Source organism: Gnatocerus cornutus, chromosome 10 (assembly GCF_029298725.1).
Source record: "Gnatocerus cornutus isolate USDA-ARS CGAHR chromosome 10, icGnaCorn1.1, whole genome shotgun sequence".
In the NCBI taxonomy this organism is placed as follows: Eukaryota; Metazoa; Arthropoda; class Insecta; order Coleoptera; family Tenebrionidae; genus Gnatocerus; species Gnatocerus cornutus.
In genome coordinates this window covers 3,365,445-3,380,043 of record NC_142242.1, presented here as the reverse complement: position 1 = coordinate 3,380,043, position 14,599 = coordinate 3,365,445, and the positions used below count along the sequence as shown (strand labels likewise).

General features: G+C 38.2%; 4 protein-coding genes across 5 annotated transcripts in view; 2 read left to right on the top strand and 2 right to left on the bottom strand.

Annotated features, from left to right (window-relative positions):
• Window positions 1–105: 105 nt before the first annotated feature.
• Window positions 106–1,915, top strand: LOC148167190 (uncharacterized). The gene is made up of 2 exons (XM_088047787.1): window positions 106–429; window positions 515–1,915. The coding sequence occupies exon 2, from the start codon at window positions 517–519 to the stop codon at window positions 1,540–1,542; it is 1,026 nt and encodes a 341-aa protein (XP_087903913.1). The 5' UTR covers window positions 106–429; window positions 515–516; the 3' UTR covers window positions 1,543–1,915.
• On the bottom strand, window positions 1,911–4,580 carry LOC148167189 (galactose mutarotase-like). The gene is made up of 7 exons (XM_088047786.1): window positions 4,490–4,580; window positions 3,959–4,195; window positions 3,755–3,912; window positions 2,640–2,937; window positions 2,438–2,594; window positions 2,156–2,366; window positions 1,911–2,103 (listed from the first exon to the last, which is right to left on the bottom strand). Exons 2-7 carry the CDS (start codon window positions 4,161–4,163, stop codon window positions 2,023–2,025), a joined length of 1,110 nt encoding a protein of 369 aa, XP_087903912.1. The 5' UTR covers window positions 4,164–4,195; window positions 4,490–4,580; the 3' UTR covers window positions 1,911–2,022.
• LOC148167188 (patched domain-containing protein 3-like) lies at window positions 4,546–8,191 on the top strand. 2 transcript variants are annotated; one of them, XM_088047785.1, is made up of 15 exons: window positions 4,546–4,637; window positions 4,684–4,774; window positions 4,822–5,068; window positions 5,109–5,182; window positions 5,233–5,469; window positions 5,579–5,750; window positions 5,863–5,963; window positions 6,012–6,132; window positions 6,182–6,478; window positions 6,525–6,773; window positions 6,820–7,135; window positions 7,180–7,322; window positions 7,369–7,530; window positions 7,577–7,972; window positions 8,021–8,191. In XM_088047785.1, exons 2-15 carry the CDS (start codon window positions 4,689–4,691, stop codon window positions 8,147–8,149), a joined length of 2,730 nt encoding a protein of 909 aa, XP_087903911.1. In that variant the 5' UTR covers window positions 4,546–4,637; window positions 4,684–4,688; the 3' UTR covers window positions 8,150–8,191. The 2 variants fall into 2 exon arrangements, with proteins under 2 accessions (XP_087903911.1, XP_087903910.1); XM_088047784.1 differs by having other exon boundaries at window positions 4,626–4,774.
• A 1,197-nt stretch (window positions 8,192–9,388) lies between these two features.
• PlexA (plexin A) overlaps window positions 9,389–14,599 on the bottom strand; it is a 39,437-nt gene continuing 34,226 nt past the window's right edge. Inside the window, exons 9-18 of the mRNA XM_088047783.1 lie at window positions 14,261–14,594; window positions 13,864–14,210; window positions 13,012–13,244; window positions 12,675–12,960; window positions 12,376–12,621; window positions 11,285–12,328; window positions 11,051–11,234; window positions 10,286–10,996; window positions 10,084–10,229; window positions 9,389–9,565 (exon numbers count right to left, since the gene is read on the bottom strand). Of these exons, the coding sequence (XP_087903909.1) occupies window positions 9,389–9,565; window positions 10,084–10,229; window positions 10,286–10,996; window positions 11,051–11,234; window positions 11,285–12,328; window positions 12,376–12,621; window positions 12,675–12,960; window positions 13,012–13,244; window positions 13,864–14,210; window positions 14,261–14,594 (3,708 nt within the window). The remainder of the gene's footprint in view (window positions 9,566–10,083; window positions 10,230–10,285; window positions 10,997–11,050; window positions 11,235–11,284; window positions 12,329–12,375; window positions 12,622–12,674; window positions 12,961–13,011; window positions 13,245–13,863; window positions 14,211–14,260; window positions 14,595–14,599) is intronic.

The following is a 14,599-nucleotide window of genomic DNA, read 5'->3' as shown; positions in this document are numbered from 1 at the left end:
AAAGGAACCAAATTATTTTCGAAACACATTCTCGTGATGCTAGATCTCTTCATATCTGTGCATTCAGTATTACCGCAGAACAAATACTCTAGACTCTCGGAATTTGATTGTTTGGAAACTAGTAACATGAGCTTGTAAAAATAATGTCGTTGTTTACGTCGGCTTTAGTTTGCTAAACACTTCTCGAAATTGTTATTATAAACTGTTGACAAACTTGTTTTTTCTCACTGTTTATACTTATCAATTGGACGCATTGAGAGTGTATTTTCCAAAAAGCCGCCATTGGGCATTTGGGCATTGGGTAAAAGTCAACACAATAAGTGTCACTAGTGGAGACAATTCGAACTTTTTTTAAATTTATTTGTAAATTAAATCATTGCGAGCCTTATAAAGTGATTTTGAGACCCTCCTAAACTTGTTTAATATTAGGTAAGTCCCTTATGCAACTTTTATAAAAAATATAGGTTATGTTGATACTTTTTGTGTTTACTGTTTTGTGGTCTTTTCGCCTTAGATATGGGTGGTTGTCGGTGTTCCTACAAAAACTGCACAAATACAACGAAAACCAGAGATAATCTCCACTTCTTCCATTATCCAGTGAAACAAAAAGACCGCTGCCGGCAATGGATAGAAAACGCGAATAAACCTCAGTTTTATGACTTAGATGAAGATCAACTACGGAATAAAGTAATATGTGAGACACATTTCGAAGATTGTTACTTCCCAAACATGCAAAAAAAGCGGCTGCTTCAGGGGGCTATACCGACTTTGGAAGGCGACTGTGAACCCAAACCGGCAGAACGGTCGTCGATTAAAATTCATGATGTTCAAGTCTTACCAGCGAATGCTGATGGGACAATTTTTGTTCTAGAAACCAACATGCAACATAACTTCCAGTCTGAGAAAGTTGAATCTTACATTTACACCAACAATGGGCTGGTTTTGCCCATTGGGAAGTGTAATGACAGTAATGATGATAGTATTCAAACGATGTTTTCCGAAGACATCGATGATATCAGTGGACCCCAAAAAGAAACTCCGGAAATATTCTCTCAATCTGCGAAAGTTGACAACGATTTTGAGTATATTGAAGAAACACCTATTTCAGTACCAGAGAAACACAGTTATGATAAAATGAAGCTAGCGCAGAAAGCTATGCAAGTACAGGAACAGAAGAGTCCCGCTGCGAAAACTTCAGAGGAGATTTTTTCAAAAAGTGTGGAAAACAAGTATGTTAAGAAAATCAAACAACACAGTAAAGACATTGCTATCTTAAAACGCATTTTGAAGTCAAAACGACCCTGTCGGAGGCCCAGTAATAACGTCATTATGAATGCCCTCAAGAAGCAACTACCCTCGAGTTTACTTAGTATAATTAGTTTAAATACGTGTGGTAGATGTGAACTTTCGTCAGAAGACAGAGAATTCTTCAGCACACTGTACTCAACATCACCTCAACTTTTTGATATTTTAACTGAGAAGTTCCAATGGAAATTACCAAGTCCGGAACTGTTCATCACGAAAAACAACGGCCATGTGTAGTGTGGAAATGTCTGTAGTTGTCTTTGTATTAGGCATGGAAGTATTGTTTCAATAACTCGATCATTTATTATTTAATTAGTCGGTAGATCTACAGGGTGATTTGAAATAGGTTCAGAATCTGAACATTTCTGGAATGAGGCGAAGCGATTTTTAGTGACTTTTATTTATTTAACGTGAGGGCAAAGATTCCAAATGCGACGCCACTGCTTGCATTAAATTATCTCAGTTGAAAAAGCGGTTTAGATCAGTGGCGGAGTTAATGAATCTCGGAACGATTATTACGTAAAATGTATTGTGTATTTAATTTTTTTCCAAACCTGTTTCAAAGTCAACCTGTATTTTATTCTTAACAAAATAAAAATGGGATCTCAAATGTATTTCTTTATTATTAACTTCTGGAAAAATCGAACATTTATTATTTAAGGCAAACAGTCTTTGGACTTATTTTATTCATAACAAAATATAAATCCCCAGTACTTCTTAATTTTTTACGGAGAACTTGTACGAGGCGTAATGGTAATAGGTCTCCCCAGGCTGGAGGACCGCGTTAGGGAAGTTCGGCTAGAAAAAAAAAATGTTTTCGGTATTCTCAGAATCTACAAAAAAAAATTACGTGGTTGATAGCGTCTGGATAGTTCTGGGTCTCCAAGCAAAGCGCCCCATGTTTGTAGTAGTTGGTCCCTTTTCCAGAGACTTTACTCAACTTGCTCTTGTCGCCCTTGTAGGTGCTGGGATCCTCCGGGAGACCGTTTCCGGTGTAAAATTGTACTCCGGGCTGGTCGCTGTAAACTTCCATGACGCGACCACTTTCCGGGTGTTGGACTCTGGAAACAAACTCGTCAAGTTCAACCACTTTTTTAACCAGTTTTTGATGCGAATCGGGGTGAATTTTTACCTTGCAACAAAAGTGATGCCTTGTTCAGGTCCTTTCGTGAGACAGTAGTTATTATCAAAACCTGGTGCTGGAGTATTAGGGACATTATTGATAACATCCCCTAGAACTTTGGGAATTCTCAAGTCAAAGTTTGTGTCAGCGACATCAATGAACTTTCCTGCAAAAACCTTTGTGTGCTAATTTTTAAAAATGTTTATTAAACCTGTTGGGATCTTGTCTGCATCTGTATCAGTGATTTGATCGGCGTTGATGCACACCAAGTGCTTATAAATTTCAACAGCGCCGGCATCGTGTCCAGCTAAATTGAAATACGAGTGATTGGTAAGATTAACAAAAGTTGGCTTGGTAGTCGTAGCTTTATACTCGATGCGGAATTCGTTGGAGTCCGTTAGTTCGAAAATGGTGTGGACGATAAGGTCCCCAGGGAAACCTTCCTCCAAATCCGCAGAGTGGTAGCTCATAATCACGCGGTTGCCATCCGTGAAGGGCTCCCAGATAACCTTTAGAAAAACGCGATAATTTCGAGTTTCTAGCGGATTATTTTAGTAAAATCTGGAAAAGTAGCAGGAAGGAGACAATCGAAATCGGCAAGTGGATCACATAGTTAAAATTCCGGTGATAACATATTCAGATTACTTAGATTTTCATGGTTTGTAAAATCTCATTAAAAAGTAATAAACAGTGAGGGTCGACCGAAAGTAACTTGTTTCAATCAAACACAAGCTATGTTTTGTTTTCGTGTTTTTCTTCTCCTAAATTACAAATACCTGCACAAAAAAAATTATTCGTTAACATTTGCGTATTATTTAGTCAGTTGTTGAGTCGCCACTGACAAAGCGACACCTTAAATTGCATTTCCATGTAAGTAATTAATTTTAAACAAACTTATTTCCAGGGTCTTTAAAAACGACTAATTTGTCATGTTTTTAACAATAAAATTTTAACCCGTTCGTTATTCTGCAATTCAATTTTTTTTAATAACCGAAATAACGACAAATTTTTTTGTCGGACAATTTGCGATCAATTACCTTTTGAAATTTCAGTGAAACTAATCAAAAATAGTTCATTCATGAAACGAATTGATTACAAAAGATAAGACCGCGCTTTGTTTGTTAGACGTCTGTCCGAGTCCTCGTATAAACAACTCGGCGGTGAAATGACCGAATTTAACAAATTTTACTACCAACATGCCATGTTTGTGTTTACCAACTTTGAATATTTTTTTATAAAAAGCGGATTATCAAGACAAGATAACCTTGGAATCCCCTTGCCGACCTCCAGAACTTTACCGCGTCCTCGCCCTTGTCAACTTCATACCTTGTCAAACCCAATGGTTCCTCCATGGAGTGTGTTGTTTCCAATATTCTTAGTAACTTGATATATTTGGTCGCCGATCTTGAATTGTCCGTTTTTGATGCGATTGGCTACTCGGCCAACAGTAGCTCCAAAATAGGGGTTGTTTGATTGTTGGTACCCTATAAGAAATCAGTTTTTTTTCATTTTTGCGGGGGTGGAATAAACCTGCGATATCGGTGAATCCAGCGACTACATCCTTGACAACTCCGTTCTTGTCTGGGACTTTAATGAATGTGACGGTAGCTCCATAGGTGATGACTTGAACCGAAACTTGATTGTTATTCGTCCAGGTGAAAGCCCGAATCGAGATGGATTTTCCAGTATTTTTGTAGGTGTAGAGGTCAAATTGGTCTTCAGTGAGGGTCACCATGTTTGATGAAGTTTTTCACTGAACGAATTGTACTGCAATGGGCTTATTTATAATAAGTAGCTGTGATGTGATAATTATTATGATAACATTATTGTAAACATAGATAGCGGTAACCACAGGTTGGATATTATTCTATAAACAACATTGTTGAGATATATTCCGATAAGAATATTAACAAAAATAAATTTTTCATTTTTCATTTTTCATATTTGCTGCCAACTTAACCAGATTTACATAACCTATCGATGATGTCTAATATTTCGTTCCATTTTTGTAAGCGGTTTTGAACAATGGTGCGATAATTACGCGATGATAAAGCTGCTCACCTTGCAAAAGCGCTTCGCAGACCAGTACTCGTTCGATTTTATTAGTGTCAAAATGATTAGCATAAATTCGTCTTCAATTAATCACTTAATAAAGTGACCAACGGAGTTTGACCACGGTTGATTTAATTACAATCGAATGCTAGATAAGGTTAGTTTTACATACAAAGATGCCATTCAAACAATTTTATTTCCAGTAATCATGTCAACCAAAAACGCGCCAAATTTGAGTCTCTACCAACGGTTCACATACACCGTCGTAAATTCAACGGAATACGTATTTTACAAGTGAGTACAACTTTTTTTGTATAAATTTAAATAAAACTTTGAATTAGTTTAGGGTACAAAGTCGGTCTCAATCCAAAAAGAACAATTCTTTTTTGTTGGATTTTCGTTATAATAAGTTCTTTGGGATTTTTGCGATTTCATCAAGAAAAAAACCCTATGAAATTATGGGTCCCGCCCAACTCGCAATTCCTGAAGGACACTGATTGGTTGATGCAGAAATTTCAAATCGGGTACCGCCCACAAGTTGTTCAAATCGTCGCGGAAGATGTCTTACAACCGGAGTTTCTAATCAAGGTAAGAAACACAATTCTTGATCTTTATTAATTTCCAACAGCTTTTAGAACTTGACCGGAAAGTCAGGGCTGCAAAAACTTCCAAGAATGTAACGTGGAGTGACGTCTGTTTTACGTAATAATTCTTCGAATTTCTGTATCAGAAAAACGAATTTTTTTTTCTAGAATACCGAAAGTGGACAAAGGGCTCGTGCATTTAATGGAAGGAACCAAAAAAAGTAATGTCCCTGAAAAGGACCCGAGCGTGACCATGAACGCGGCTCTTTATTGTAGTTTTGTGGAAGTCATGACTAATGAATGTTTTGAAAAAAATGTTTTGGAGCTGTGGGATTATGACGAGGATGTGATAAGAAACTTAACGAAACAAGATATTTTGGACACCCTCAACGGATACGATAGGAAGTGAGACCACGTTTTATCGTTTAGTAAATAATTGTGGTGACTTTGGTCAGGTCAAAAAACCTTCAAACTTTCATTGATTGTTTACTTGAATGTTTAATTTTTTTTTCAGTGCCCTTTTGGGGCGATTCAAAGACTACGATGAACTTATTGGGGGCGTGACTCGTAACGAAACCGGCTTTATAATTAGTGCAAGATCTATTCAGACTTTTTGGATGGTCAGGGTTAATTTCACAGAAGTAGATTTAGATAAAACCGGAAATTACGCAGGAACTGCTGACTGGGTAATTATGCATGCTTTTATAACAAACAATAATTAATAAGTACTTAGATGACTTAGTACTTATGAACTACATTAGAACGCAACCAATTATGCGTTACAGATGATTGTTTCAGGCGACTGTGGAAGCTCTTGAATGGGAAGGCGAGTTCTTGAAAACGGTGGAGAAATTTAAGAGTAGTAATAACATAAGCGTGTATTATACAGCTTCTAGAAGGTATATCCAATACTCGAAAAAAAAATCAAACTTGATGGGTATTTTCAGCTTTGGTGATATTACCATGGCGGCGATGTTCCAAGACATGGATATTCTCTGTATTGGTATCTTCATCGCCGGAATCTACGTACTTTTTGTGATATCTAAGTTTAATTGGTTGGAAACTAGGGTAATTTATATATACAGAGTGTCTCTAATACTTACAGTGGTATTTTTAGATAATACTAGGCGGAATCGGCTTAATGAACGTAGGAATGGCTTTCATCGTCGGCTGTGGCCTATGTTCTCTCTTTGGCGTGTCCTACGGACCCGTCCACACCTCTCTTCCGTTTTTACTACTAGGATTAGGCATTGACGACATGTTTGTGATTATGGCATGCTGGGAAGAACTTACCAAAGAACAAAAACAACTGCCAGCTCCTGAAAGAACCGGACTAATGTTAAAACATGCCGGAGTTTCAATCACCATTACTTCTTTCACTGATATACTTGCATTCATTGTTGGTTCCTCAACTGTAAGACTGTGGATTGACACCACTTGACTCTATACTCTCATTCTAGATTTTACCAAGTCTAGAATCTTACTGTATATACGCTGCTATTGCCGTACTTATGACTTTCTTCTTCGCTGTCACTTTCTTCACTGCGTGCTTTGTACTGGACCAGGAAAGAGTGGAGCAAAAGAGGAACGGGTTCTTGTTCTGTTACAAGCATGAGAATTATGTACCGAGCGAGTGTAGTCAAAAACAACTTTCCAACACAATTTTCCGATATGTTTACGACAAGATTGTTTTAACCACCCCGGGAAAAGTAGGGAGAATTTTAACTTCGTCCTGTTCTAATTTTGTGTTTCCAGATCATCGTTGTCGTCATAACTCTAGTTTGCATAGGTTTTAGTATCGAAAGTGCGAGACGATTGGAACAAAGATTCGACCCTGCATGGTTCGTTCCTGAATCTTCTTATTTAACCCATTATCTCCACGCCCGGAAAGAGTACTTCCCCACAAGTGGGTTTGAAGGGGGGATTTATATGGGCGCGATAAATTACACCCACGAGTTGAGTAATATCCGTAATATGGTAGATAATTTACTGGAGGAAGATAAAATCGCGCTGGGCGTAATCTCGTGGGTGGAACCCTTCAGAAATTTCGTAAAAATTAACTTCCAAACAGGTAAACTTAAAAGTGGTTGAACTTAAGTAAAGGGACTCTTTCAGATGTTTATTACGAGGTACTAAGTGACGAGTATTTTAGTTTGTACTTATCCATGTTTTTATTTAGTCCGAGAAATGCGGTGTATCAGGCTAACTTTCGATTTGAGGAGCCTCTAGAATGTGGAGTTTCAGCTCCGAAAATTATAGTAAGCACGCTTGAGAGAAATTTTCTTTTCTCATGAGGTTTTCTAGATGTCAAGTGTTGATTTCCACTTGCGCCAGTTTAAAGGACCTGAAGAGTACCTTCCAGCGATGCACCGACTGGAAGATATAGCTCAAAGTACAAATTTTACCACAGGCGATAAGTTCGCAACTGCATGGTCTAAAGTCTTCGCGTCGTGGATCACTGATGAGGTCTTTCTCTGGTGTTTGTTGTCATTGTAGTAATGTTACTTTACAGTTAATCGATGTGGAAGTTATGAGGAATCTCCAATTGGCTCTGCTTTGTGTGATGTCATGCACGGCGCTACTAATAGCGGACATCCAGACATGTTTTTGGATATTTATCTGTGTTTTGTTGACGATGGTCAACGTTTGTGGTTTTATGCAACGTTGGGGGTTAACAATTGATTTGGTTTCTTGCATCGGATTGGAGTTGGCTATTGGTTTATGTGTTGATTACGCAACCCATGTTGGGCATACTTTTTTGACGATACGAGAAGGTACTAAAAAGGAGAGATGTTTGAAAACTGTTAGCAGTATTGGTTCAGCTGTGGTGTACGGAGGATTCTCAACTCTGATTGGCGTTTTTATGTTAAGTCAGTCAGAGGCTTATATCTTTCAGTCTTTTTTTAAGGTATGTAACTGTTATGTAAGTGGGTGATTACTAAACTCATATTTTCAGATATTTTTATTAGTGATACTGTTTGGTTTGTTCCATGGCGTGATTTTACTTCCTGTGATTCTCAGTGTGATAGGTCCAAAACCGTATAATTTTAGTCCGAAGATACATCAAAATATAGAAATGACTTAATGTACTAATTTAAAAAGGAAGGTAATAAAGAATAAACATTGAGAGATGTTTTACTATTTAAGTATTTGAAATAACTCCATTCAGTCTTTTATAATGACATATAGTATTACATAACCATTCATATTATTGCAAATGCAATCGAGTATACACACAGTACTATGAATACATCGTGCACACACACTTAATATATACAAATTTCTCTACGCAAATTGTCCAGAAGCTTACGTTTTGGTAAAAATGCAAATATAAAACTTATGTTAAAATTTAAAAAGTTAAGATAAAAAAAAAGATATAAAATAGAGAATTGATAAAAGAAGTCGCACGGCTCGACTGGACATGATATGCGCAGTTGTCCATAATATAAGTTGAGGATTTTTTTTCCAATAATATCAAAGGACGGTTACAATTCGTATGAGATAATGAAAATGAGAATGAAAAAATGAATGAAGAACATCTCATTAGATTAATATCCCCAAACTTAATTATAGACGATGATCTAAATAATAATTTTACAGCCCGAAACATTTCCATTTGAATGTATTTTACAATAACAAATGATGTGAGAACGAAGGAACGAATCGTCACAGCAACACTGTCACTGTCCCATAGGGCGCAGCGTCATGGTACTGCTGTCTGCTATAACGTAAACGTACACAGCCTTATTACACGTACACAAATCACACTGACACAACCCGTGCACAGTATGTATAGGTTGAGACATCGATGATTGAAAAGTCGCAAATAAACACTACACCCTGCTGCTTCCTTCAATGCGGAAGACAATCATCTTGATTGCATTCAACTAAATATAAAAATATTAAACTGTACAGAGATAAGAAGGTACATTCATCATACAGTTATCAAAAAGCATTAGACTTGATATTCACGCAAATATCGATATATGGACTACGGCTGAGTTTTCAGCACAGCAAAGCATAAACAGAATAACGTTATCATTAAAATATACACTTATTTATGGAGACAGTACATCACTCAATCCTACCAGAGGCACTTGAAGTCACTGAGTGCGCACCGACCCCGACACTGAACGACTATTAACTGCATGACAGCAATCCAACAACACACAGAAAAAGTTTGATGGATATGTATAAACGGCGTGCAAATGCTTTATCAGCAGGCCAATTCCTGAGGTGCTGATGGCTGCAAGGGCTGCAGGGGGACCACGGGGACCACAGGAGAGATGGGAGGCGCCGATGGACGCATCAGATCAGGCCAGTATCACGGTTGTCCTTGCTCTGACATTATGTTATGCACCTGTTCTAACTTGTAATGTAGCCGTTGCTTCTGGGAAAACTCATCTTCTTCCAGAGTCACAGTCAATTGCTCGTTGTATTTCATTGCGTATGTATAAAGCTCGTGTAATGCACAATTCGTATTGAACTCGGTCGTATGAAGCTAAAACAGTCACAAAATCATTATCACTATCTTTTCAATCAAAAACAAGACAAAATTTCAAAAATTGTATTTACGAGCAAACAATTTCAAACGTTACCCACCACAATACACGCTCGCAATTTTCTTCGATATAAAAAAACATATTTTTTCATTATTGATTGGATTCAAGCATTATCAGGCTCATTAATACTGATGAAAATTAAATAAGCTCTTTAAAAATGATTGTTCCCGATAAAACGCTGACGGCATTATCGTGTTGACAATCCTAAACAAACGACACGAAATATAAACTAATAAACTTGTGACTAAGTAAAAAGTTGTTCTTTTTTATACAAAAACTAGAGCATTATGACATACATATAATAAAACGATTAATATAATGGATTTTTTCCATGTTATGTAGTATCCAATCTCATACTTAATCAGACAGAAGTCGTTATATGGTTTTTACATCCCTTTAAACGATTGATTTTTGCTTAGTTTAACATAAGTAAAGTAAGTAATTTATCTGGACTCACCCTAGACTCTTCTGCCAACATCGCGTTCATGTCTTGGTCAGAAATAGCAGACATCATTTTGATATCTGAGTAGTACCTTTCTACCCACTCTTTGTAACATGGAATGTCCTTAGCATAGAGCAGTTTGGAACTTGGAGAATCTTTACCTGTAGAAAGCAAATTTGAAAATTCCTTCCTCTTTACAAAACTCAAAGATACATACCTAACCTATGATCAGACGTGGAACACGAGTCCATGAACGTTTGAGCAACTACAGATAAACATGAATCCACAATATTTGACTTGTGTATATCAAAGACGAAATTAGGATTTTTAATAATATTGACCCAAAACCTGAGCGGTAAAGAATTACTCTTCCAAGTATGTACAACTTCAGGATCAGAGATGCCATGTTGTAACGCTTGATCATCGAGGAAATCAAACATGTATTTGATGGCAAGAGGTAACGCAGATCCTCGATGAGCAGTACTAAATATGGTTTCGAACAAATCGTCCACGAATTTCTGAAGAGTACCTTTCGTGGCTAAGAGTCTCGTGAGATAAATCTCTGAAACCATTTTGTTTCCTCTTTCTCCTTCTTTCTGGTTATCGTTGTCATGGTGTTTGACTAAATGCCAAAATTTCAAACCTTGATCTTGGTCGTGGTTTAGTGGACTAGTCGCACGACTTAACGGCGGACTTGCGGAACTAAATTTACTGAGATTCAAAGTTTCGTATTTATGAGATTTTTCGTTCTTCTCAGAGAAGATACTTAAATTATAAATGGAACTTTGCTTCGACACTAAATTAAGACACCCTCCATCTGGGACTCTATAATGGTTGAGGGTGTTTCTTCTCTTCCAATCGCCTTCTACTTTATTAGTACTATCTTCATCATACAAAATTAGACGACCGGACGTCCCCGTGCGCCACTCTAAAAATCACATATTACTTTTAACATACAAGACACTCCAGATGCGAAATTTACCTAAATCTAAATCATCTTTCCTAGGTCGCTGAGAGTATGGGGTCGCTCTGTAAATCGTGTCTAACGATTTCTCTTTCACTTGACTTATCGTATCACAGTCCAAAACTTTCACGGGGACATTTTCCGTATTTAGATCGAGTCCTCCGACGAAAACGGCTTGTTGGGAAATAGAAACGTACACAGTCTGCAATGACAACAAACAGAGTTAGAAGTTAGAGCAAAGTAGCAACTTACCATAGGCTTAAAATCTATTGATTGTCTAATGAGTTTCTCTTCACTAAGAGAGTACCGCGCTTCTGACGTGATGGCATCAACCGGTCCCTTGTCTACTTGCTGCTTCACAGCTCTAAACAGCATGAAAAGTGGCTCTCCTGCACATTCACGCAGAAACTTGTACAAAAGGAATGTAAACCACGCACTGAGCATTTTCTCAGCAACACTTTCTGTACGTCTCAATAGAAGTTTCGGATGGCTTTTGCCTTCCATGCACTTTTCGATAAGTTCGGCTAAGAGTGTCTTCAGAATGTCCGTGCAATACTCCATCTTGCTTTGAAGAGTTACCATGATCAACGACGCCACATTGACTTTATCTCGCATGGAAAAATATCGGTTACTTTCTAAGGTTCTAATAAACAGCAAGAGGAATGTTTTGTTCATGATGAGCTGTCCGAAGCATCTCAATCCTTTTTCTTTGCGGATGAGTTCCGGCCGTTCCCATTGTAACACTGCGTGATCATCAACATTAGGAAACAGAATCTTCATAGCGTAAGTTCGGTAATCCAAGAATGGAATACCACCAGAAGTTAGATCTCCAGTTAGATCTGTCATTTCCGTCTGCAACTCAGCGAAGGCTTCTTTACATTCAGCTGCGACTCTCAATTCTAAGATGTCCATTTGTTCTTGCATGTTCTTCAGCACGCGGTTACTCTCCGTTGACTTCCGACGATAAGCAATCAAGAATCCACTGAAGATCAAAAGAATGAGAACTATAATCGCGATGGCCGCAAACATGGTAGGTTTGGAAATCGGTCCGTTTAACCCTTGAGCCGGAGAATACGACAAATGTCCAATGTTGAATCGCAATGAACCTCCGACGATAACGGTAACTTCCGGTAAGGCTTCTCCATTACCTGGTCCTTCGTTGTTCAAAGCTGGAGGTTGCGTTTCTGGCGGTCTGCACGTCAACTGTTGTCTTGAAAGTGACGTAACATTGCAAAAACTATTTCCTATCCTCACTTCGACGTCTGATTCTTGGCAAGCACGGTCTATGTTCTGACCCTACGGACAAAAAGTTAAACCCTGTCTTAGCATGTACGTTTTCTTACGTTAATATTGAGGTACTCGGACTTGTAATACTTGACTTCTTTGTCGAATGGTATAAAAACAGGATTGGGGAAGAGTAAGAAGGGGGAGAAGTTTTTGTTGAGGGTGAGATTTTGTACTCCTGATACGTTGTCCATGCGAAAACCGTACTCTAGCTTTAAAGGATTATCCGCATCTAATTTCGATTCATCGGCTTCGATTACAGGACTGCTGCATGTCATGCTGGTGTTACTTTGCACGGTACATTCCTAGAAAACAACTATCAAAAAGGAACACACAACCACTGAATAAATAAACTTACGCTGATGAACATTTTCTCCTCGTAATAAACGTACATCTGTGGTTTCTGTATGTATGCTAAGTTCTTCCCAGTTACAGATATCCTAATACCCCCAGCTGGAATACCCTTAGGAACTTTAATTTGACTAGCTACACCAGATTCAGCCGATTCAATTATAGGATCATCCACATACTCGAACAGTTCCTTCTCAAAGAACCGATCGCCCTTATCAAATTTCATTCTTAGTTTTTTAGGGCCGGTCTTCTCAGATGCACTTGTGATGCACAACGCTTGATTTTGATCAGTTCTAAAAAAAACAACATCATACATTGTTGGTGATTATAAAATCGTAACTTACGAGAGTATTCTGCAAGGTAAACTCCCTATGAACGCTTGAATATTACTTCCAGCGTTCATATATTTTCCGGTTATTTGTAACATCGTGCCACCGGATCTAGGACCGTACTTTGGAGATATTCCGGTAATTGCCGGGTCCACGAAATTAAAGTGAGTTTTCGACTCGCCTCTGTAGTCTTCAACACGGACCATGACTGGCCCGTGACGCTCTTGATTCGTTCCAGGACCATCAACCTAATTCCAGGCATTTCAATGAATTGGACAGAAAAATTAACGCACCACTTGCTTTATTAAAGAATTTTTAATTAGGCCGAAGGATTTGACTAATTAACGCTCAATGGTAGGTCTAAATAATCGTTAGGAAAAAAAGCCACCCCGAAAAAAGTGACAAGCTTTATTCTTTATTAAACGAGTTAATAATATGAGATCAAAATCTTGGCCTAGACTTCCGAGACACGAAACAAAAGAAGGAAAAAAAAAACAATTAACACAGATCTGAAAAATCTTAATCCAAGCAAATAAATAAGAGGTAAAACGAGAAATAAAAAATGTACGCTTTCGATTGTCATCCTAATGCAGCAATCGATCGAATATGACAGTTTTTTAAAATAAAATACCAAAACGAGCGGAGTTAAGTATCGATTTGTCTACGTTTTTTATTGTGCATTACGATGACCTCTCAGGTATTGGAAAACACATTTATTGTTAAATTGAACGGTATGGTTCGATTAAAAAAGAATAATATAAGTGATGGAGTTGGTAAGTTGGGCAATTTATCTTTGTAGCGAGTGGTGGATTAATGTTTATGATATGTTTATTCCCAAATGATATAAAAAGTTGTAGTTTGGTTTACCTTGCAGACGATTTGTTTAGTTTTGATGTAGAGATGTTCGTAAGGCTGGCAGTTAATGCCAGCGATCATGACACCGGTGTAGATATCTTGGAAGGTTTTGCCCAAATTGATGCCTCGTATGGTGATGTTGGTGCCGCCTTCCCAAGGCCCCAATTCTGGACTAAAAGATGTAACCTCAGGATTGGGACACGTCTGACTCCTGTTAAGCCAAACTGCGGATCCGCGTTCACATTGATCTTTGACTTCGCACCGATCGGAACTTTGACACCAACCACAATCGTACTTTTTTGCAAGCGCCAAACATATCCCGCAATTGTCGGCCATATCGCGGCACCGATAAATAACAACTGAAATATGAGTGTATTGTGTGTTTGAAATGGTTTCGTATTTTACTCACTGTGAATATTGTCTGGGTTGTCGAGAGGTTTGGAACCTCCCCAAATGACGGCAAAAGTGGCTGTAATGTTGGGTGCTCTGGAAGTGTAGGAGAATTCCATGGAATCACAGTAGATAGTGTCGCCGAGGAGTTGTGCATTAACACTAGTGACTCTTCCTTCGATATTAAATTGGCAAACAAATCGCGTTTGTACTATAAATTGCCCTATAATGTGCACTTTGACTTTGATGGCTTTTTTAATGCCCGATGCGACTAGTATTTCCGGAGAGTTTCCTACCGTTGCATTGATAGTCGGGCAAAATGCGGGACCCGAGCGGTAACTTGGTCCGGCTCTCTGAT

Coding starts and splice junctions, on each gene's coding strand:
- LOC148167190 (XM_088047787.1), top strand. CDS start 517: ATGGGTGGTTGTCGGTGTTCCTACAAAAACTGCACAAATACAACGAAA.
- LOC148167189 (XM_088047786.1), bottom strand. CDS start 4,163: ATGGTGACCCTCACTGAAGACCAATTTGACCTCTACACCTACAAAAAT. Junction 2,595..2,639: donor TGCAGACAAGATCCCAACAG/GTTTAATAAACA, acceptor AGGTTTTTGCAG/GAAAGTTCATTGATGTCGCT. Junction 2,104..2,155: donor ATCCAGACGCTATCAACCAC/GTAATTTTTTTT, acceptor TTTTTTTTCTAG/CCGAACTTCCCTAACGCGGT.
- LOC148167188 (XM_088047784.1), top strand. CDS start 4,626: ATGCTAGATAAGGTTAGTTTTACATACAAAGATGCCATTCAAACAATT. Junction 4,775..4,821: donor ACGGAATACGTATTTTACAA/GTGAGTACAACT, acceptor ACTTTGAATTAG/TTTAGGGTACAAAGTCGGTC. Junction 5,470..5,578: donor CTCAACGGATACGATAGGAA/GTGAGACCACGT, acceptor TTTTTTTTTCAG/TGCCCTTTTGGGGCGATTCA.